The 24,001-nt window shown below is 39.3% G+C and overlaps 1 protein-coding gene across 3 annotated transcripts in view; it reads right to left on the minus strand.

The window, feature by feature from the left end:
* Positions 1-205: 205 nt before the first annotated feature.
* The window catches only part of ACAA2 (acetyl-CoA acyltransferase 2), a 39,576-nt gene continuing 15,780 nt past the window's right edge, over positions 206-24,001 (minus strand). The window contains exons 4-10 of one of the 3 annotated variants that reach the window (XM_027118484.1): positions 18,029-18,145; positions 16,398-16,545; positions 14,447-14,622; positions 13,780-13,909; positions 10,986-11,056; positions 1,862-2,016; positions 206-631 (exon numbers count right to left, since the gene is read on the minus strand). In XM_027118484.1, the coding sequence (XP_026974285.1) occupies positions 547-631; positions 1,862-2,016; positions 10,986-11,056; positions 13,780-13,909; positions 14,447-14,622; positions 16,398-16,545; positions 18,029-18,145 (882 nt within the window). In that variant the 3' untranslated portion in view covers positions 206-546. Of the gene's footprint in view, positions 658-1,861; positions 2,017-10,985; positions 11,057-13,779; positions 13,910-14,446; positions 14,623-16,397; positions 16,546-18,028; positions 18,146-24,001 lie in introns of all 3 variants that reach the window. The other 2 variants (XM_027118486.1, XM_027118485.1) reach the window with 2 other exon arrangements.

Genomic DNA, 24,001 nt, shown 5'->3' on the forward strand with positions numbered 1-24,001 from the left:
GAGTTGTTGAATGGGTGTAGAGTTTCAGTTCTCCAAGATGAAAAGAATTCTGGAGATGCATTGTGGTGATGGTTGCATAACAGTGTGAATGTATTTAATGCCACTGAACTATAGGCTTAAAAATGATTAAGATGGTAACTTTTATGTTATGTGTATTTTACCTCAATTAAAAATTTAGAAAAATACAAGAAACGATAGGAAAGGATTAGCTGAAGTTAAGGCAGAATTTATTCAATTTCCCTGCAATCATATTATCTAAGACATAAGCGGTGGTTATTTGGCAAGGATACAATTCCGTTTAAGGCCTTCTATAGTTGGATTTTAGTTCAGAAATGCAGCATATTTGGTACAAATTTGAGAGAATTTATTCTGGCATGGGCTCTTGTTCATGATAAATGCATCTTTGCCTCACCATTCCTTGACCAAACTCAATCACTCTCAGTGCAGGGCATGGCATGACCTTCACAGCTTCTCTGAAGGTCACCTGGCGTACTGTGGCCTGGACAAGTCATGTGAGCGTGGACGAGGGCAGGCTCCCTGCTCTCCTCAAGCTGTGTTCTCAATGATGACCGCAATTCCTTGGCCCCCTCCAATGCAGGCCGATCCTACAGCGTATTTTCCACCCCGACGCCTAAGAAAGAAAGCAGTGGCTGAAATCTACTTGAATAAAGAATGGACAGAATTAGATAATTAAGTAAATAGTATTTATAATGGTCACATTTGCATTATTCATTCTTGTTCAGCTCATCAGCTCAATCTTTTTTCCAGTCCTCAATATTGGAGAAAAGAGGAGAAAGAATTTGGAAAGCTGGATAGTCTTATTTTTTAAAAAAAGTAGTAACAAAGAAGAGGGAGGCTGAAACAAATAGAAAAGCTTAGGCTGCTGTGAGGAAGGAGTGACGACAGGAGGTAATTGGGATAAACTGGAAGTTGAAGAAGGGGGAGTAAATACTCAGCCCCTTTGGTTTATTTGTTTTAGATTTTTATGAACCTTAAAATAAGTATAATTACTGAAGTTCATCCATATGAAAGGTCAGATAATTTAGAAACATTTCATGTCCCTTTCATAAAAATCAGACACCTTTAAAGTACCATCTGCTCTAATTCTTCAGTCCTGATAGAATAACCTTGAGAAACCATCAAGGAATTATTTTTTGTGCACATTAATCACTCATTTCATCTCAATCATGAAGTGAAACAGGAGTCCCATTTACCTTAACTTCACAGGGGGGCAGAGTGATTTTCTGCCCTGACATATTTGGTTTTGTTTGCAATTTCCCTACTAACAGAGCAAAATGATCCAAAATACACAGTACAGAAGGAGGAGCTCTTCCATTAAAACTGAAAAGTATCAAACACACAGAAGGCTCCTCCTGGAACCCTGGAAAGAATGAAGGAAAAACTTAGCTCAGACCCAAATTGTCAGTTTGCTTAGGTTTCTTGAATGATAGCACCTAGATCAGTATTTTGTTTTCTTAAATAATTGTGTCTCAGTCCTATAACTGGCACTAGAATGCAAGTGCCATGAGAACCAGGGCCTCATCACGGGCTCGCTGCTCTGCACCAGCACCAGGGATGGGCCCAGATGTACACTAGGCCCTCAGTGAACACGTGCTGAGTGGCTGCACTGCGAAAGTGAGTAAGAGCGGGCATCCCAAGAGCAGAGGCACCAACAAGTCAACTGAGTCATCTATGAGGTCTACTGAAAAAGGGGTATATCCAAATAACCTGTTCCTGGTGAGAATTAGTGCGAGGCGGTACGAAGAAGAATGAAAAATGTTGGATTGTTCTGGGGAAACCCAAATTCGTGCCTTTACACAAAAGATGGCAAATCTGAAAAGCAACAATTTCTAGCATGTACCTTAATTCATGAACCAGGTGTGCAGTAATCCTTGATCCAGATCCCCCTAATGGGTGACCCAAAGCAATGGCCCCTCCATTCACGTTGGTTTTACTTCGGTCAAGATCCAAACTCTTTTCAACTGCCAAGTACTGGGGAGCAAAAGCTTCATTCACCTTAAAACAATCAAAACACTAATAAAAATGCTTATTCACAAACTTATTTCTGAGAACTGTCCAGTCCTGTCAATGGCTAATTATCCTGTTTTTTTTTCCTACTTAAATTACATTGCAAGGTTATTTTAATTTATCTTCAATCATTCTTTGTAAAGGTAACAGGTTTGAAAACGGGTATATTTACTAAGTGATACTTTAAGTGTAATATATCCCTTAGAGAAAAGAAATCCTCAGTGATACTATAAACGGATACTGGACTAGAGGCAGTAGGATACTGTAGAAAGCCCACAGGTTCTGCAGCTAGATGGACAGTTCAAATCTTGGCTATATGGATGTTCTTTAAACTCTCTTGACACTCAAATTTCTTCAGTGGTAAAATGTGACTGTCGTATCATCTTAAGAGTTATTGTTAAGGTTAAGTGAAATCATGGGTATTAAGTGTTTAGTGTATTATCTGACACAAGGAAGTATTCAATAAATAGTTGCTATTATTATTACTACTACTCAGTACTACTAGCCACACTTCCAAGAAACTGATAGACAATAAAGAATAAACCGTCACGGGGGACAGCTTCAAGATGGTGGAAGAGTAAGACGTGGAGCTCACCTTCATCTCCACACATACATCAAAAATACATCTACATGTGGAACAGCTCCTACAGAACACCCACTGAACGCTGGCAGAAGACCTCAGACCTCCCAAAAGGCAAGAAAATCCCCATGTACTGGGTAGGGTAAAAGCAAAAAGAAAAAACAGAGACAAAAGAATAGGGATGGGACCTGCACCTCTGGGAGGGAGCTGTGAAGGAGGAAAAGTTTCCACACACTAGGAAGACACTTCACTGGCAGAGACCGGGGATGGGTGGGGGGAAAGCTTCAGAGCCACGGAGGAGAGCGCAGCAACAGGGGTGCAGAGGGCAAAGCGGAGAGATTCCCGCACAGAGGATCAGTACTGACCAGCTCTCACCAGCCTGAGAGGCTTGTCTGCTCACCCACCGGGACGGGTGGTGGCTGGGAGCTGAGGCTCAGGCTTCAGAGGTCAGATCCCAGGGAGAGGACTGGGGTTGGCTGCGTGAACACAGCCTGAAGGGGACTAGTGCGCCACAGCTAGACGGGAGGGAGTCCAGGGAAATGTCTGGAACTGCCTAAGAGGCAAGAGAGCATTGTTTCAGGGTGCGCGAGGAGAGGGGATTCAGAGCACCGCCTAAACAAGCTCCAGAGATGGGCATGAGCCGTGGCTATCAGCGTGGACCGCAGAGACGGGCATGAGATGCTAAGGCTGATGCTGCAGCCACGAAGAATCCTGTGTGCAAGCACGGGTCACTCTACACACCTCCCCACCTGGGAGCCTGTGCAGCCTGCCACTCCCAGGGTCCTGTGATCCAGGGACAACATCTCCAGGAGAACACAGGTCGTGCCTCAGGCTATGACAATGTCACGCTGGCCTCTGCCACTGCAGGCTCGCCCCGCATTCTGTACCCCTCCCTTCCCTTGGCCTCAGTGAGCCAGAGCCCCCTAATCAGTTGCTAGGTTAACCCCGTCCTGTCTGGGCAGGGAACAGATGCCCTCAGGTGACCTACACGCAGAGATGGGGCCAAATCCAAAGCTGAACCCTGGGAGCTGTGCGAACAAAGAAGAGAAAGGGAAATCTATCCCAGCAGCCTCAGGAGCAGCAGATTAAATCTCCACAATTAAATTGATGTACGTTTCATCTATGGAATACCTGAATAGACAACGAAACATCCCAAAATTGAGGCAGTGTACTTTGGGATCAACTGTAGACTTGGGGGTTTGCTTTCTGCATCTAATTTGTTTCTGGTTTTATGTTTATCTTAGTTTAGTATTTAGAGCATATTATCATTTGGAGATTTGCTTATTGATTGGGTTGCTCTTTTCCTTTTTTTAAAATATATATTTTTTTCCTTTTTCTCCTTATGTTAGTGTGTATGTATATGCTTCTTTGTGTGATTTTGTCTGTATAGCTTTGCTTCTACCATTTGTCCTAGGGTTCTTTCTATCTGTCCATTTTGTTTGTTTTGTATAGTTTTTAGCGCTTGTTATCATTGGTGGATTTGTTTTTTGGTTTGGTTGCTCTCTGTTTCTTTTTAAACTACTTTTAAATTTTTTTATTTTTAATAATTAAAAAAATTGTATATTATTGTATTCTTTCTTTCTTTTGTTATTCCTTTCTTTCTCTCTCTCTCTCTTTTCCCTCCCTCCTTCCCTCTCTCTCTCTCTCTCTCGTTCTCTTTCTTTTTTTCCTCCATTTTCTTCTGAGCTGGGTGGCTGACAGAGTCTTGGTGCTCCAGCCGGGTGTCACGTCTGAGCCTCTGAGGTGGAGAGCCGAGTTCAGGACATTGGTCCACCAGAGACCTCCCAGCTCCATGTAATATCAAACGGCAAAAGCTCTCCCAGAGATCTCCATCTCAATGTTAAGACCCAGCTCCACTCAATGACCAGCAAGCTACAGTGCTGGACACCCTAGGACAAACAACTAGCAAGAGAGGAACAAAACCCTGCCCATTAGCAGAGAGGCTGCCTAAAATCATAATAAGTCCACAGACACCCCAAAACACACCACCAGACGCGTCCTGCCCACCAGAAAGACAAGATCGAGCCTCATCCACCAGAACAAAGGCACTAGTCCCCTCCACCAGGAAGCCTACACAGCCCACTGAACCAACCTTAGCCACTAGGGGCAGACACCAAAAACAATGGGAGCTACAAACCTGCAGCCTATGAAAAGGAGACCTCAAAACACAGTAAGCTAAGCAAAATGAGAAGACAGAGAAAGACACAGCAGATGAAGGAGCAAGGTAAAAATCCAACAGACCAAACAAATGAAGAGGAAATAGGCAGTCTACCTGAAAAAGAATTCAGAGTAATGATAGTAAAGATGATCTAAAATCTTGGAAATAGAATGGAGAAAATACAAGAAATGTTTAACAAGGACCTAGAAGAACTAAAGAGCAAACAAACAATGATGAAGAACACAATAAATGAAATTAAAAATTCTCTAGAAGGAATCAATAGCAGAATAACTGAGGCAGAAGAATGGATAAGTGACCTGGAAGATAAAATAGTGGAAATAACTGCCTCAGGGCAGAATAAACAAAAAAGAATGAAAAGAATTGAGGACAGTCTCAGAGACCTCTAGGATAACATTAAACACACCAATATTCAAATTATAGGGGTCCCAGAAGAAGGAGAGAAAAAGAAAGGGACTGAGAAAATATTTGAAGAGATTATAGTTGAAAACTTCCCTAATGTGGGAAAGGAAATAGTCAATCAAGTCCAGAAGCACAGAGAGTCCCATACAGGATAAATCCAAGGAGAAACACACCACGACACATATCAATCAACTAACAAAAATTAAATACAAAGAAAATATTAAAAGCAGCAAGGGAAAAGGAACAAATAACATTCAAGAGAATCCCCATAAGATTAACATCTGATCTTTCAGCAGAACCTCTGCAAGCCACAAGGGAGTGGCAGGACATATTTAAAGTGATGAAAGGGAAAAACCTACAACCAAGATTACTCTACCCAGCAATGATCTCATTCAGATTCGATGGAGAAATTTAAACCTTTACAGACAAGCAAAAGCTACGAGAATTTGGCAACATCAAACCAGCTCTACAACAAATCCTTAAGGAACTTCTCTAGGCAGGAAACACAAGAGAAGGAAAAGACCTACAATAACAAACCCAAAGTAATTAAGAAAATGGTAATAGGAACACACATATCGATAACTACCTTAAATGTAAATGGATTAAATGCTCCAACCAAAAGACATAGATTGGCTGAATGGATACAAAACCAAGACCTGTATATTTGGTGTCTACAAGAGACCCACTTTAGACCTAGGGAACATACAGACTGAAAGTGAGGGGATGGAAAAAGATATTCCACGCAAATGGAAATCAAAAGAAAGCTGGAGTAGCAATCTTCATGTCAGGCAAAATAGACTTTAAATTAAAGGCTATTACAAGAGACAAAGAAGGACACTACATAATGATCAAGGGATCAATCCAAGAAGAAGATATAACAATTGTAAATATTTATGCACCCAACATAGGAGCACCTCAATACTTAAGGCAAATGCTAACAGCCATAAAAGGGGAAATCGACAGTAATACAATCATACTAGGGGACTTTAACACCCCACTTTCACGAATAGACAGATCATCCAAAATGAAAATAAATAAGGAAACACAAGTTTTAAATGATACATTAAACAAGATGGACTTAATTGATATTTATAGGACATTCCATCCAAAAACAACAGAATACACTTTCTTCTCAAGTGCTCATGGAACATTCTCCAGGATAGATCATATCTTGGGTCACAAATAAAGCATTGGTAAACTTAAGAAAATTGAAATCGTATCAAGTATCTTTCAGTTTTTTTTTTTTTTTTTTTTTTTTTTTTGCGGTACGCAGGCCTCTCACTATTGTGGCCTCTCCCATTGTGGAGCACAGGCTCCGAATGCGCAGGCTCAGCGGCCATGGCTCACAGGCCCAGCTGCTCCGCGGCATGTGGGATCCTCCTGGACTGGGGCACGAACCTGTGTCCCCTGCATCGGCAGGCGGACTCTCAACCACTGTGCCACCGGGGAAGCCCTCAAGTATCTTTTCCAACCACAACGCTGAGACTAGATATCAATTACAGGAAAAAAATCTGTAAAAAATACAAACACATGTAGGCTAAACAATACACTACTAAATAACCAAGAGATCACTGAAGAAATCAGAGGAAGTCAAAAAATACCTAGGAACAAATGACAATGAAAACTTGATGACCTAAAACCTATGGGATGCAGCAAAAGCAGTTCTAAGAGGGAAGTATAGCACTACAATCCTACCTCAAGGAACAAGAAACATCTCAAATAAACAACCTAACCTTACACCTAAAGCAATTAGAGAAAGAAAAACAAAAAAACCCCAAAGTTAGCAGAAGGAAAGAAATCATAAAGATCAGATCAGAAATAAATGAAAAAGTAAAGAAGAAACAATAGCTAAGATCAATAAAACTAAACGCTGGTTCTTTGAGAAGATAAACAAAATTGATAAACCACTAGTCAGACTCACCAAGAAAAAAAGGAAGAAGACTCAAGTCAATAGAATTAGAAATGAAAAAGGAGAAGTAACAACTGCCACTGCAGAAATACAAGGATCATGAGAGATTACTACAAGCAACTATATGCCAATAAAATGGACAACCTGGAAGAAATGGACACATTCTTAGAAATGCACAACCTCCCGAGACTGAACCAGGAAGAAATAGTAAATATAAACAGACCAATCACAAGCACTGAAATTGAAACTGTGATTAAAAATCTTCCAGCAAACAAAAGCCCAGGACCAGATGGCTTCACAGGCGAATTCTATCAAACATTTAGAGAAGAGCTAACCCCTATCCTTCTCAAATGCTTCCAAAATATAGCAGAGGGAGGAACACTCCCAAACTTATTCTATGAGGCCACCATCACCCTGATACCAAAACAGACAAAGATGTTACAAAAAAATAAAACTACAGACCAGTATCACTGATGAACATACATGCAAAAATCCTGAACAAAATACTAGCAAACAGAATCCAACAGCACATTAAAAGGATCATACACCATGATCAAGTGGGGTTTACCCCAGGAATGCAAGGATTCTTCAATATACACAAATCAATCAATGTGATACACCATATTAACAAATTGAAGGAGAAAAATCATATGATCCTCTCAATAAACGTAGAAAAAACTTTAGACAAAATTCAATACCCATGTATGATAAAAACCTTCCAGAAAGTAGGCATAGAGGGAACTTACCTCAACATAATAAAGGTCATATATGACAAACCCACAGCCAACATCGTTCTCAATGGTGAGAAACTGAAACCATTTCCTCTAAGATCAGGAACAAGACAAGGTTGCTCACTCTGCTATCATTCAACATAGTTTTGGAAGTTTTAGTCACAGAGATGAGAGAAGAAAAAGAAATAAAACAAATCCAAATCGAAAAGAAGAAGTAAAACTGTCACTGTTTGCTGATGTCATGATACTATACATAGAGAATCCCAAAGATGCTACTAGAAAACTTCTAGAGCTAATCAATGAATCTGGTAAAGTAGCAGCATACAAAATTAATGCATAGAAATCTCTTGCATTTCTATACACTAACACCAAAAAATCTTAAAGAGAAATTAAGGAAACACTCCCATTTACCATTGCAACAAAAAGAATAAAATACCTAGGAATAAACCTACCTAAGGAGACAAAAGACCTGTATGCAGAAAACTGTAAGACACTGCTGAAAGAAATTAAAGATGATACAAACAGATGGAATGATATACCATGTTCTTGGATTGGCAGAATCAACATCGTGAAAATGACTATAATACCCAAAGCAATTCACAGTTTCAATGCAATCCCTATCAAACTACCAATGGCATTCATCACAGAACTAGAAGAAAAATTTCACAATTTGTATGGAAACACAAAAGACCCCGAACAGCCAAAGCAATCTTGAGAAAGAAAACTGGAGTTGGAGGAATCAGGCTTCCTGACTTCAGACTATACTACAAAGCTACAGTAATCAAGGAAGTATGGTACTGGCACAAAAACAGAAATATAGATCAACGGAACAGGATAGAAAGCCCAGAGATAAATCCACACACATATGGTTACCTTATCTTTGATAAAGGAGGCAAGAATATACAATGGAGAAAAGACAGCCTCTTCAATAAGTGGTGCTGGGAAAACTGGACAGGTACATGTAAAAGAATGAAATTAGAACACTCCCTAACACCGTACACAAAAATAAACTCAAAATGGAGTAAACACCTAAATGTAAGGCCAGACACTATCAAACTCTTAGAGGAAAACATAGGCAGAACATTCTATGACTTACATCACAGCAAGATCCTTTTTGACCCACCTCCCAGACAAATGGAAATAAAAACAAAAATAAACAAATGGGACCTAATGAAACTTAAAAGCTTTTGCACAGCAAAGGAAACCATAAACAAGACCAAAAGACAACCCTCAGAATGGGAGAAAATTTTTGCAGATGAAGCAACTGACAAAGGATTAATCTCCAAAATATACAAGGAGCTCATGCAGCTCAATAACAAAAAAACAAACAACCCAATCCAAAAATGGGCAGAAGACCTAAACAGACATTTCTCCAAAGAACAAATACAGATTGCCAACAAACACATGAAAGGATGCTCAACATCACTAATCATTAGAGAAATGCAAATCAAAACTACAATGAAGTATCACCTCACACCACTCAGAATGGCCATCATCAAAAAATCTACAAAGAATAAATGCTGGAGAGTGTGTGGAGGTAAGGGAACCCTCTTGCTCTGTTGGCAGGAATGTAAATTGATACAGCCACTATGGAGAACAGTATGGAGGTTGTTTAAAAAACTAAAAACAGAACTAGTATATGACCCAGCAATCCCACTACTGGGCATATACCCTGAGAAAACCATAATTCAAAAAGAGTCATGTACCACAATGTTCACTGCAGCTCTATTTACAGTAGCCAGGACATGGAAGCAACCTAAGTGTCCGGCAACAGATGAATGGATAAAGAAGATGTGGCACATATATACAATGGAATATTCCTCAGCCATAAGAAGAAATGAAATTGAGTTATTTGTAGTGAGGTGGATGGACCTAGAGACTGTCATACAGAGTGCATTAAGTCAGAAACAGAAAAACAAATACTGTACGCTAACACATATATATGGAATCTAAAAAAAAAGATTGCTTCTGAAGAACATAGGGGCAGGACAGGAATAAAGATGCAGGAAAAGGGGCAGGACAGGAATAAAGACCTAGGAAAAATGACCTCACGATCATCAGAAGTCCCAAAGACAATCATGTCAGGGTGTTGAGAGCTATGTCTTTGAGTGTTTATACATCTATAAATGGTGATGAACAGCTCTGCGGAGCTGACATATTTCAAGAGTTTTAAGTGTGAAATGTAAAGTCAGAAATTTAATGGTACTTATTTGCTAATACAAATATGGTAATTAAGCAGCCCCCTTTGAAGCTCTGAGCTATGACCACCAAAGAATGGAAGAAGAGATTTAAGGATAAACCATTCATCTGAAACCACAGTTACTTGGTGAGAGATTACCACAGAGGACGTCACACATGTGCCTAGAGTGAAAAGGCCCTTTCTCTATCAGTTTAAATAGAGAGATTTCCTTTGTTATATTAGTTATTTCCCAATATCAAGTAGCTTAATTACCTAAAATTTTCAAATACTCCCCAAATGTAGAATGTATATAATCCATTTTTAAGCATTTTCTTTATCCTTTCTTTTAATTGTACTAAATATTTAAGATGCCTTTGTTTTAAATTAACATTAAACAAATCACCCTTGCAATAAATTTAAGTTTCCAACGCCAAAAATTATGATAGGTGTGTTCCAAATCAAGCCCCACTATGGTGTAAAAGCCAAAGGTAAGTCTGGGGGATGGGGGTGGTTGTGAACTTGGCAGAAGTGCAAGAATCTTTTAGATTTAGGATCAGATTATTGTTTTTCTATGAGGTCAATTTTTTACCTGTATTTTTTCACTTTAATCCATAAAATAAGGGTAAAGTTACTTATTTCTCACCCACCTTATATAACATTCAATTCAATGCAACAGGAACATTAATAGTCTAAAATGTAGTAGAATCTTACGACGTCATAAAAAGTTTCTAAGAGTTTATACTTTAGTAGAAGAAATCAGGCTCTTTTAATTATTCAAATATAAATAAGGCATTTTAATCAGGTATGGCCTGATTATATGCCAATACAGGCATGTAATGAAAGTAATACTTATTTACATTCACATCATTTGGAAAGTTTAATGGTACTAAAACAAAAAGAGCTATAAAAATCAAACTAAAGCCATTTATGCAATAGAAGTTGGTGGTTTATCTGTGCTGTAAAAAACATAGAACACTTACTTCTACCAAATCCATATCCTTAAGACTTAGTCCTGTTTTCTTCAGTGCCCCATTGATAGCAGGGACAGGACCTATATAAGAACAAAACCCAATTTCATCTTATAAGTATCAAATTTCTCCTTCTTTACTAATCAGGTAAGTAAGGAGGAAATAAAGTGACAGTTAGTAGCTGAAAATCTTGCCACCCTGATAGCACACAATACTAAATGATATGACAATAAAGAAACAGGAAATGGGACCAGGGTGAAAAGCTGTTTATGCAAGTTGTAGATGAGAGACTTAACATGAAAAGTTCTACCATAAGTGACTTTAAGAGTTCAAACAGCCAAAGGAGTCATATGGGGTTTTGTATAGATCATTCTTTTTTTTTTCTACAAAGTCTTCCTTTATTAATGAACTCCTATTTCCCTCATGGTAATATTGAGAGATCGAAGCTCATTGGTTCCACAAATTTATATACACATTTATGTACATACACACATAGGTGTTTTTTTGCTCTTTTTTTTAATGTTTGTTTTTTTTATTTTAGTTTTTATTTTAAAAAATTTTTGGCCTCTTTGTGCAGCTTGTGGGATCTTAGTTCCCCAACCAGGGATTGAACTGGGGCCACAGCAGTGAAAGTGCCAAGTCCTAACCACAGGAGCACCAGGGAATTCCCGTGTATAGATCATTCTTAATACCAAATGGTAAGGCAGACTGAGCGCTCTCCTGGGATACAAATCATATGTATTCCCAGTATAGAAGTGACTGTGGCTACACTGAATTTTCAGGCCCATTTGGACAAAAGGCAAGAAACAGCAGTAGTATCTCCATATGGGCATAGTAAGATAGGAAGCTACCAGGCACTTTAGGGAAAAGATATCTGAAGCAAGGAGACATTTATAACTCCAATGGTAAGCAGAGATTTGAAGTAAAATATAACCCCCACTGAAGAAATGCAAATCCACCTTAAAAAACTTTTGAAATAAACTTTAGCTCCCAGATTTCTGATGATCACTGATGACAGTTTAATACTGCTCATAATCTTTAAGTAAATTGATATTTCTTTCCAAAAAAAAAAAAAATCTGGCTAGGGATGATTATCTACTTCTCTATCGGTTCTTAGAGAATGAAATTGCTGTAAATGTCTAAAAAGAAAAATATGTGGTTGTGTTTTGTTGAATTCAAGTAGTCAAATATTCTGTATCAAGTTTCACAAACATACCTAAGGTAAAATGGGAAATCAGTCTTTATAAGAAAAGCAAAACACAATCTAAATACAATGTAATTAATTTTGTCACCTAGTTAAAAAGTTTCTTGGACAACAGCCTGCTGATTGGCAGGGCCATCCAATTAACACTTTTCGATTTAAAGCATCAGTTCTATACTGGCTACTGATTTAATACAGAATCTAATTCCAGATTCTCTTTGTATCTCTAAGACATGAAAATGGGATGGGTAGTCGACAGAAGAGCATCAGTTATCCAGCATGGTCAGGGGGTGAAGTATCCTACAGGGGTGAAAGATACACAGAACTAAAAGCTGAGGGTGTAAAACCATTGTACATACTTCCATGTCTTCATAACCACAGTCAGCATGACTAAATGTGTTCATATTAACTTAGAATCATTACACTCGATTGTAACAATATGCTAGGCCACAAGCTAATTTTTAAAGGACTGTTTCCATACCACTCTGCTATTTACTGGGACTCAGGAAGGTAGAGCATTCTTGTTGGGAAAAGGACACTTTACTCCTAGTGCTAGCTCCTACCACTAACAGCTGTGTAACCTTGGGTACCTTTGGGGGCTATAAGCGTCTCATCAGAAGTGCTTTGAGCTGGTTTTTAACTCATTTCTTTTGAAGGACTGGAATCCTTTCTACAAATGAAACCCTATAACAGATAAAGCAAGAGCTGCCCTGGCTGAAGAGGCATTTCAATGGCATTTATTGTACTACGGGGCAAACATTCAGGCCCTGAAATAGAAGGAAGAAAAACTACATTTTCTTGCTAACTATGTCAAAATGTATCAGAACCTCTTAAATGAGGCTAAACTGAAAACTATAAAATAACTACTTATCTATATCAAATAAATATGGTTGATCATTAAAACAATCAAGGTACACTGAAAAAAACCCACATTCCTAGGCTCTACCCTGGACCTACTGAAACAAAACCTTGGGGCGGAGTAGGGTTATGGGTAGATTCTGATCATCATTTGGGGTTGGGAACCCTAGATACCCTACCCTAGATACCAAAATGATAAATGCCATACCAACATACAGATATTTAACTTTTCAAGCTACATTCCATTTCTAAGATGAAAGTTATATTTTGCTGACAGCGGGTAGCTGAAAGCTAGTAAGCTTTTAAGACTGTAATAAAGAAAAAAAAAAAGACTCACATAGCAGTTACTAGAGTTGTGGGAAGATTAAATGAGATATATTAAGGACCATGTGTAAAACACCCAGTGGGGTATCTTCTCTATTTCACCCCATGATTTTTCCATCTCACGTTTTCTTCTGTCTTATCAGTACCTCGTAATCCTTCTATGTTGCTTACCGTGTGTTAATTTTATGTATCTTAAGTGGACAACGGGACATGATTACTGCCCAGAAGGAGTTTACATGGTCTTGATCTTCCTATTATGCCTGGCACAGTTTTTCATAAAGATAAGTTGTCTAAATGATCGATTAACAATCTCCTTTTCTCTACAAGTGCCCTTGATTTGGCTACTGTTTCAGGAATCTGAATGCCAAAGAAGCCTTATCTTCAGAAATGTAACAGAACCAGTTTGTTTCACTACAAACTTACCAATACCCATGATAGCGGGATCACATCCAGACACAAAATAGCCCACAATTCTTGCCAGTGGTGTGAAGTTATGTTTTTTAACAGCATCTTCACTAGCTATGATAACAGCTCCAGCACCATCAGAAATCCCCTTGGAAACAAAAACAGATGTTAACTAGAGGGTAAAAGAATAGGGTTAATCAAGGTTTGAACTAATGGAGTGGTATTAGGATTATGGCAATACACAGGAAGCAGTGCCATAATTTGGGATACAAGTAGTATTAGTGGCACACTGCTGGGTTAAAGAGATTGTTTTAGGCACAGAATACAACCTCACTAAGGGAAAATAGGAAAGAATGTCAAGAAAAAGCTTATATCCGGATGTGGGTAGATGTAAGAAGAAATCTGATGAGTTGTATACATGAGGAAGAAAAACTAAAATAATAAGCCAGGTAGATTTCCTTCTAACATTCTGAAAAGACTAAGAAATTGGAAAAGTATTATATAAGGGCTCCTGGCTAAAATATTTTATTTTGGACTATGAAAACCCAAATTAATAGAATATGAACACTACTAGCTTAAGCTAGATAAGCAAAGACTAGCATGAAAGGTATCTAAAAGGTACTGCATGATTATTTTGCATTGAACACATCAGGAAGAGTTCAAGGTAATCCGTGGCGCTACCTACCGATGCGTTCCCTGCAGTGACGGTCCCTTCTTTCTTGAACACTGGAGGAAGTTTACTTAACTGCTCCAGGGTTGTTTGGGGCCGAGCATGTTCATCTACCTGCACTGTCTGTTTTCCTTTCTTTGTCTTCACCTCAATTGGTGCCATCTCATTATTAAAGCAACCAGCATCATTAGCTGAAATAGTAGAAAGACCATTCATAAGACAGGGGAAAAAATAACAGAAAGCAGAAAAATGAAATCAAATATATCCTTCAATTTATTAATTTAGGCTGCACCACACAGCTTGCAGGCTCTTAGTTCCCCAACCAGGTGTGGAACCTGTGCCCCTTGCAGTGGAAGCACAGAGTCCTAACCACTGGACTGCCAGGGAAGTCCCTATATTTCAGTTTAATTTCAGTCCCTATATTTCAGTATATCTCAGTCTATTTTAATATAAACCTTTATTACTTACATAACTTACCTTGCCTATTGGAGGATTTAATATACTATCATCCATGCAGATGCGTTCTGTACCTTTTTAAAATTACAATTTCCGATTTTTTTTTACAAGGTACTGCTAGACTATTAGTGTTTGTTACCTACAGGTGTAATGGCACTGAATGGATTTCATGCCCTTTTTTAACTTCTCTGGGTGAGACATGAAGTAATTAAAAAGTTACCAAGCTGCATCTACAGTCAACAATAATGTATTGTACACTTAAAATTTTATTAAGAGGATAGATCCCACATTAAGTATTCTTACCACAATAAGAAAAAAAGTTACCAAGTTGTCTATGTCACCAAGTAATCTATGACTGAAATTTAATGACAGGCAACCTGAAGAAATTATACGTGCTATTACTGACACAATTCTAAGTAAAACAGCTTACCTACTTCCACCTCCACTGAGTGGACTGGACAATAGTAATATAAAGCTTCAGAAATAGAATAAGCCAGGAATAATATGACCTTAATTTTGATATCACTTTATAGCAGGCTAACACTTTCCTTATTTGGTTCTCACAACAACTGTTAGGAAAAAAGGGAAGGCAAATATTTTTATCTCTGTTATTAGCTCAGTGAATAAATACTTGGTGAACAAATGACTTGACTGAAGTCAGAAAAACTGTATGTGGCAAAATTAGAAATAGGCTGATAACACTTCACCTCTACACCAATACCCTTTCACTTAAATGTGTAACCAAAAAACAGAGGATGAGTTGGATTGGCTCCATTAGACTTATCCCTCTTGAAATGCTAAAATGAACTTTATCCTCACTATTCCAAGTATTTAATACCCCTAAATAAGAGTTTCTGCTCATTTATAATAGTTTAGTTATCAAAACCCTTTCAGAGGACTAACAAATTTCTTCAACTCACCATACTGATAAAAGAATGGCTGTCATCTTGCTCGTTTTGGACTGGCTCACCAGCAGTGTGCAATGTTACACAAGGGCACCATGGTACCACATCTAGGGCCTTGGACTAGTTCTGGGTCTCTGAGTCAGGCACAAGGATTCTCAATTAGGAATGGGAGAGAGAAGTCATAAAAGGATACCCAATGGGTCTTTCCCAAACATATCATCCCCTTCTTGTGCATATGATATGCCTCTCGGGGGAGGACATCCTCTCTGTCCCAGCTGTCCCAGTGAGCCATCGTCTCTGATGGAGTGTATCATAGCCCTCAGAGTCTTCTGCTGACCAGTTTGGGGCAAAATTCAAGTGTCCAGATAGGGCCAATTAACCATACTACTTTTTAAGTAGTATTTACATACTTCAAAAGAGAAACACCCAGCTAATTTGCAATTATAGAATATTTAATCATTAAAAAAAAGGAATAATGAAAAACCGTGGTTTTCCAAAGGTATACTTTTAAACTAATATTATTATATGACCTTTATAATCTAAAATGATAAAAATCTTTCCTAGTTTTCTTTCTATAGATATTTATAATAAATAATTTCACTGACCAGCTTTCCACCTCTGCTGTGACTGCAGGGCATATTTGTCGCTGTCTTCTCTGCTTATTTTATGTTTTGCAGCAAGATTCTCTGCAGTAATTGCCATTGGGATTTGGATATGCTGATCTGTTAATCCTGTCCACAAAGAGTCTTCCAGCTATTAAAAGAAATTAATAAAATGATCCGTAAAGCGTATCTTTTGAAAGTAATATGCTGTCATTTCTTTAAATTTAAATAATCAACAGTTCCAATAAAAATAGTAAAATTAGATTTCCTGATAAGCATTTAGTATTATGATTTATATTCGGTTCTGAGACTTTTTTTTAAAACCATCCAACACCATAATAAAATGCACACACCCTCCTCTCTGAATGCAGGGCTCTAAAGAGAGCCAACAGTGCTAAACGTGCAGGGTGACACACACAGGCACTCACCCCACCATCAAAACTTAAACCCTTGTGGTTCCATTTTGTAAGAAACTTCACAGAGTCCTCATGCAACACTTCCCTGCAGCCACCTTTGTAAAGCAGTTACAAGCCCCTTACAAAAGCATGCGGCTCTGCTCTTTTTCCATCCCATGCCTTCTGTGGTAGGAACAGCTGGTTCAATCAGCTGTTACTACAAGGTTGAAAAGAGCCTGGAATAGGCTCCTTGAGTAACAGTTGGTATTTGTTATCCAATTAGTTAAGTCTCTGATAAATGTACTCCACCTGTTTCTTCTAGACTGCCTTGTCACCTTTTGAGTCACTGACCTGTCTTTCCAAAGGTTTTCTTAAACATATTAGGTATCTTAAATATTACCTCATATTTTCTAAGTCTTACTCCTTTCAACTTTCAAAAAGGCAAGGTGAGAAACTGTGTGAACGGGATAAATCAATGATTACAACTGGGAAATCCTAAGAATATACAATGTCATATCAGCCCTTTGATGTGGGAAGGACAGCATACTATCACTCTTTTTTTAAAAAATATTTATTTATTTGGTTGCACCAGGTCTTAGTTGAAGCAGGTGGGCTCCTTAGTTGTGGCATGTGAACTCTTAGTTGCGGCATGCGTGTGGGATCTAGTTCCCTGACCAGGGATCGAACCTGGGCCCCCTGCATTGGGAGCGTGGAGTCTTAATCACTGTCCCACGAGGCAAGTCCCTATCACTTTTTTTCAGTACTACTCAGGCAGTTCTCAAAGGGTCGTTTTTTATCTGACTGATTTGGGACACTATAAACTATATTTGAGGAGAATGTTTTCTGTGATAAAGAAGAAATCTATTCAATGGAGATGGCTCCAGAAATAAAATTTCCATAAATCTTGGTAAAGATTTAATTATTTGGTTTACCAATTATTCAGTAGAGAGATTAATTCAACCTTTGCCCATCTTTTTAATCCACTCCTTCCCTTCCTCTATCTCCCCGGGTGTTAATGCCACTACCAAAGATGTGCTGAGATAAAGTCTAATTTTATGTGAGTTAAAATGTCAAAATTAACAACTACGAAATAGTTTACAAATTTCAAATCATTCATATTTTGCCAATCCCCTATTAACAAAATTGGTTTAAAAATTTTTCTCTACCCCAAAATGCTGTTATTGAAATTATAGTACAATAACATAAGAAATAATCTTTAAAAATTTTAATGGTTCCAACCTTGAGATCTGATCCAAACGTAGTTCCAAAACGAATATTTCTGACATAGAAGGGAGCCTGGCTCATGCTTTCAGTTCCTCCACACAAGACAATTTCAGAGTCTTTAACACAAATTTCCTATTTAAAAACAAATGAATGACAACAATGAAACCTTTTATTGTGACAGAAGTATGTACTTAAAAGTATGTATTAAGCAGTAAACCAATAGTAAAGCTAATAAGCAACATATCCTTGCTTAACAGTAAAACTTCCCCATTACAGTGTCTCAAAGGGAAATATTTGTAAAGTAATTGTAAAGCAAATGCTAAAATATCCATTCCCAAGATACAAGGAGAAAAAAACAACGAACAGACTTCAATCATTTGTGCAGAAGTAACAAATCCTACCTACATTTTGACAAGGAATGGTAATTCTTAACTCAATACAAATATTGAAAATTAGCATAGATATTAATGTCTGATATAAATGTACAGATTGCCAGCAGATAATAAAGAATAAATTCTTTAAAAAGGCAAAAGTAAAATTTACCCTATTAATGGATGAATCTGAAGGAGACCACAGATTTATAAGAACTAGGTTAACCTAGAGGACTCATAAAGAGGAACCTGTTTCATTCTTCCAAATTTTTCTACTATTTGCATTTCTCAGAAAAACAGCAAAGAACAACCCTCCAGGAGAGAGACCTTCAAGATGGCAGAGGAGTAAGACGTGGAGATCACCTTCCTCCCCAGAAATACATCAAAAATACATCTACATGTGGAACAGCTCCTACACAACACCTACAGAATGCTGGCAGAAGACCTCAGACTTTCCAAAAGGCAAGAAAATCCTGACGTACCTGGGTAGGGCAAAAGAAAGAAGAAAAAACAGAGCCAAAAGAATAAGGATGGGACCTGCACCTCGGGGAGGGAGCTGTGAAGGAGGAAAAGTTTCCACACACTCTAGAAGCCCCTTTGCAGGCAGAGACTGCGGGTGGCGGAGTGGGGGAAGCTTCGGAGCCACGGAGGACAGTGCAGCAACAGAGGTACGGAGGGCAAAGAGGAGAGAGTCCCGCACAGAGGATCGGTGCCGATTGGCACTCACCAGCCTGAGAGGCTTGTCTGCTCACCCGCCGGAGCGGGCAGGGCTGGGAGCTGAGGCTCAGGCTTCGGTCGGAGCGCTGGGAGAGGACTGGGGTTGGCGGCGTGAACACAGCCTTAAGGGGCTAGTGCACCACGGCTAGCCCGGCGGGAGTCTGGGAAAAAGTCTGGAACTGCCTAAGACAGAAGATACCATTGTTTCAGGGTGTGCGAGCAGAGGGGATTCCTTCCCCATGTGCCCACAGAAGGCAGAGCACTGCCTAAGCGAGCTCCAGAGAAGGGCATGAGCCACGGCTATCAGCTCAGATCCCAGAGACGGACATGAACTGTGAACGCTGCTGCCGCTGCCACCAAGAATCCTGTGTGCAAGCACAAGTCACTACTCACACCCCCCCAGGAGCCTGTGCAGCACGCCACTGACAGGGTCCTGAGATCCAGGGACAACTTCCCCAGGAGAACATACAGCGTGCCTCAGGCTGTTACAATGTCATGCCAGACTCTGCCATGGGCTCGCCTGGCATTCCAATTATGACTACCATACCCCTTCCTCTCCCCGGCCTGAGTGAGCAAGAGAGCCCTAATTAGCTGCTGCTTTAACCCCGCCCCCGTCTGGGCGGGGAACAGATGCCTGAGGGTGACCTACATGCAGAGGTGGGGCCAAAACCAAAGCTGAACCCCAGGAGCTGTGCGAACAAAGAAGAGAAAGGGAAATCTCTCCCAGCAGCCTCAGGAGCAGCAGATTAAATCTCCACAATCAACTTGATGAACCCTGCATCTGTGAAATACCTGAATAGACAACAAATGTTCCCAAAACTGAGGCAGTGGACTTTGGGAACAACTGTAGACTTGGGGTTTACTTTCTGCAACTGATTTATTTCTGATTTTTATGTTTATCTTAGTTTAGCTTTTAGTGCTTGTTATCATTGGTGGATTTGTTTATTGGTTTGGTTGCTCTCTTCTTTTTTTTTTTAATTTTTAAAAATTTTTATTTGTTTATATATATATATATATATATTTTTTTTTTTTTTTTTCTTCCCTTTTTTTCTTTCTTTTTCTTCTGTGCCGTGTGGCTGGCAGGGACTCAGTGCTCTGGCCAGGTGTCAGGCCTGAGCCTCTGAGGTGGGAGAGCTGAGTCCAGGACATTGAACCACCAGAGACCTCCCAGTCCCACATGATATCAATCAGCGAGAGTTCTCCCAGAGATCTCCATCTCAACACTAAGACCCAGCTCCATCCAATGGTCAGCAAGCTCCAGTGCTGGATGCTCCATGCTAAACAACTAGCAAGACAGGAACACAACCTCACCCATTAGCAGAAAGGCTGCCTAAAGTCATACTAAGTTCACAGACACCCCAAAACACACCACCAGATGTGGCCCTGCCCACCAGAGAGACAAGATCCAGCCCCACCCACCAGAACACAGGCATCAGTCCCCTCCACCAGGAAGCCTACACAAGCCACTGAACCAACCTCACCCAATGGGGAGAGACACCAAAAACAATGGGAACTATGAACCTGCAGCCTGAAAAAAGGAGACCGCAAACACAGTAAGTTAAACAAAATGAGAAAACAGAGAAATATGCAGCAGATGAAGAAGCAAGGTAAAAACCCACCAGACCAAACAAATGAAGAGGAAATAGGCAGCCTACCTGAAAAAGAATTCAGAGTAATGATAGTAAAGATGATCCAAAATCTTGGAAATACAATGGAGAAAATACAAGAAACATTTAACAAGGACGTAGAAGAACTAAAGAGCAAATGAAAAATGATGACCAACACAATAAATGAAATTTAAAATTCTCTAGAAGGAATCAATAGCAGAATAACTGAGGCAGAAGAATGGATAAGGGACCAGGAAGATAAAATGGTGGAAATAACTGCCTCAGGGCAGAATAAACAAAAAAGAATGAAAGGAATTGAGGACAGTCTCAGAGACCTCTGGGACAACATTAAAAGCACCAACATTTGAGTTATAGGGGTCCCAGAAGAAGAATAGAAAAATAAAGCGTCTGAGAAAATACTTGAAGAGATTATAGTTGAAAGCTTCCCTAACATGGGAAAGGAAATAGTCAATCAAGTAGAGGAAGCACAGAGAGTCCCATACAGGATAAATCCAAGGAGAAACATGCCAAGACACTATTCAATCAAGGTGTCAAAAATTAAATACAAAGAAAAAATATTAAAAGTAGCAAGGGAAAAGCAACAAATAACATAAAACAGAATTCCCATAAGGTTAACAGCTGATCTTTCAGCATAAACTCTGTAAACCAGAAGGGAGTGGCAGGACATACTTAAAGTGATGAAAGGGAAAAACCTACAATCAAGAGTACTCTACCCAGCAAGGATCTCATTCAGATTCGATGGAGAAATTAAAACCTTTACAGATAAGCAAAAGTTAAGAGAATTCAGCACCATCAAACCAGCTTTAAAACAAATGCTAAAGTAATTTCTCTAGGCAGGAAACATAAGAGAAGGAAAAGACCTACAAAACAAATCCAAAACAAGAAAGTGGTAATAGGAACATACATATCGATAATTACCTTAAATGTAAATGGATTAAAAGCTCCAACCAAAAGACAGAGACTGGCTGAATGGATACAAAAACAAGACCCGTATATATGTTGTCTACAAGAGACCCACTTCAGACCTAGGGACACATACAGACTGAAAGTGAGGGGATGGAAAAAGATACTCCATGCAAATGGAAGTCAGAAGAAAGCTGGAGTAGCAATACTCATACCAGACAAAATAGACTTTAAATTAAAGGCTATTACAAGAGACAAAGAAGGACACTACATAATGATCAAGGGATCAATCCAAGAAGAAGATATAACAATTGTAAATATTTATGCACCCAACATTGGAGCATCTCAAGGCAAATGCTAACAACCATAAAATGGGAAATCAACAGTAACACAAAAATAGTAGGGGACTTTAACACCCCACTTTCACCAATCATCCAAAATGAAAATAAATAAGGAAACACAAGCTTTAAATGACACATTAGACCAGATGGACTTAATTGATACTTAGGACATTCCTTCCAAAATCAACAGAATACACTTTCTTCTCAAGTGCTCCTGGAACATTCTCCAGGATAGATCATATCTTGGGTCACAAATTAATCCTCAGTAAATTTAAGAAAACTGAAATAGTCTCAAGTATCTTTTCCGACCACAATGCTATACTAGATACCAACTACAGGAAAAAAAGTGTAAAAAATACAAACACATGGAGGCTAAACAATACACTACTAAATAACCAAGATATCACTGAAGAAATCAAAGAGGAAATCAAAAAATACCTAGAAACAAATGACAATGAAAACATGATGACCCAAAACCTATGGGATGCAGCAAAAGCAGTTCTAAGAGGGAAGTTTATAGCAATACAATCCTACCTCAAGAAACAAGGAGAGGGCTTCCCTGGTGGCGCAGTGATTGAGAGTCCACCTGCCGATGTAGGGGACACGGGTTCGTGGCCCGGTCCAGGAAGATCCCACATGCTACAGAGCGGCTAGGCCCATGAGCCATGGTCACTGGGCCTGCGCGTCCGGAGCCTGTGCTCCACAACGGCAGAGGCCACAACAGTGAGAGGCCTGCGTACCGCAAAAAAAAAAAAAAAGAAGCAAGGAGAGTTTCAAATAAACAACCTAACCTTACACCTAAAGCAATTAGAGAAAGCAGAACAAAGAAGAACCCAAAGTTTTTTGTTCCTCAAACCAAAGAAGGAAAGAAATCATAAAGATCAGATCAGAAATTAATGAAAAAGACATGAAGGAAACAATAGTAAAGATCAATAAAACTAAAAGCTGGTTCTTTGAGAAGATAAACAAAATTGATAAAACATTAGCCAGACTCATCAAGAAAAAAAGGGAGAAGACTCAAATCAACAGAATTAGAAATGAAAAAGGAGAAGTAACAACTGACACTGCAGAAATACAAAAGATCATGAGAGACTGCTACAAGCAACTACCGTATGTCACTTAAATGGACAACCTGGAAGAAATGGACACATTCTTAGAAATGCACAACCTCCCGAAACTGAACCAGGAAGAAATAGAAAATATGAACAGACCAATCACAAGCACTGAAATTGAAACTGTGATTAAAAATCTTCCAACAAACAAAAGCCCAGGATCAGATGGCTTCACAGGCGAATTCTTTCAAACATTTAGAGAAGGGCTTCCCTGGTGGCGCAGTGGTTGGGAGTCCGCCTGCCGATGCAGGGGACGCGGGTTCGTGCCCCGGTCCGGGAAGATCCCACATGCTGTGAAGCGGCTGGGCCCGTGAGCCGTGGCCGCTGGGCCTGCACGTCCGGAGCCTGTGCTCCACAACAGGAGAGGCCACAACAGTGAGAGGCCCGCGTACCGCAAAAAAAAAAAAAACATTTAGAGAAGAGCTAACCCCTATCCTTCTCAAACTCTTCCAAAATATAGCAGAGGGAGGAACACTCCCAAACTCATTCTATGAGGCCACCATCACCCTGATACCAAACCCAGATAAAGATATCACAAAGAGAGAAAACTACAGGCCAATATCACTGATGAACATAGATGCAAAAATCCTGAACAAAATACTAGCAAACAGAATCCAACAGCACATTAAAAGGATCATACACCATGATCAAGTAGGGTTTATCCCAGGAATGCAAGATTCTTCAATATATGCAAATCAATCAATGTGATACACCATATTAACAAACTGAAGGCAAAAACCATATGATCATCTCAATCGATGCAGAGAAAGCTTTTGACAAAATTCAACACCGATTTATGATAAAAACCATGCAGAAAGTAGGCAGAGGGAACTTTCCTCAACATAATAAAGGCCATATATGACAAACCCACAGCCAACATCGTCCTCAATGGTGAAAAACTGAAACCATTCCCACT

This window comes from Aethalodelphis obliquidens, unplaced genomic scaffold (assembly GCF_003676395.1).
Source record: "Aethalodelphis obliquidens isolate GAN/ISIS:26980383/991018 unplaced genomic scaffold, ASM367639v1 scaffold19, whole genome shotgun sequence".
Taxonomy (NCBI): domain Eukaryota; kingdom Metazoa; phylum Chordata; class Mammalia; order Artiodactyla; family Delphinidae; genus Aethalodelphis; species Aethalodelphis obliquidens.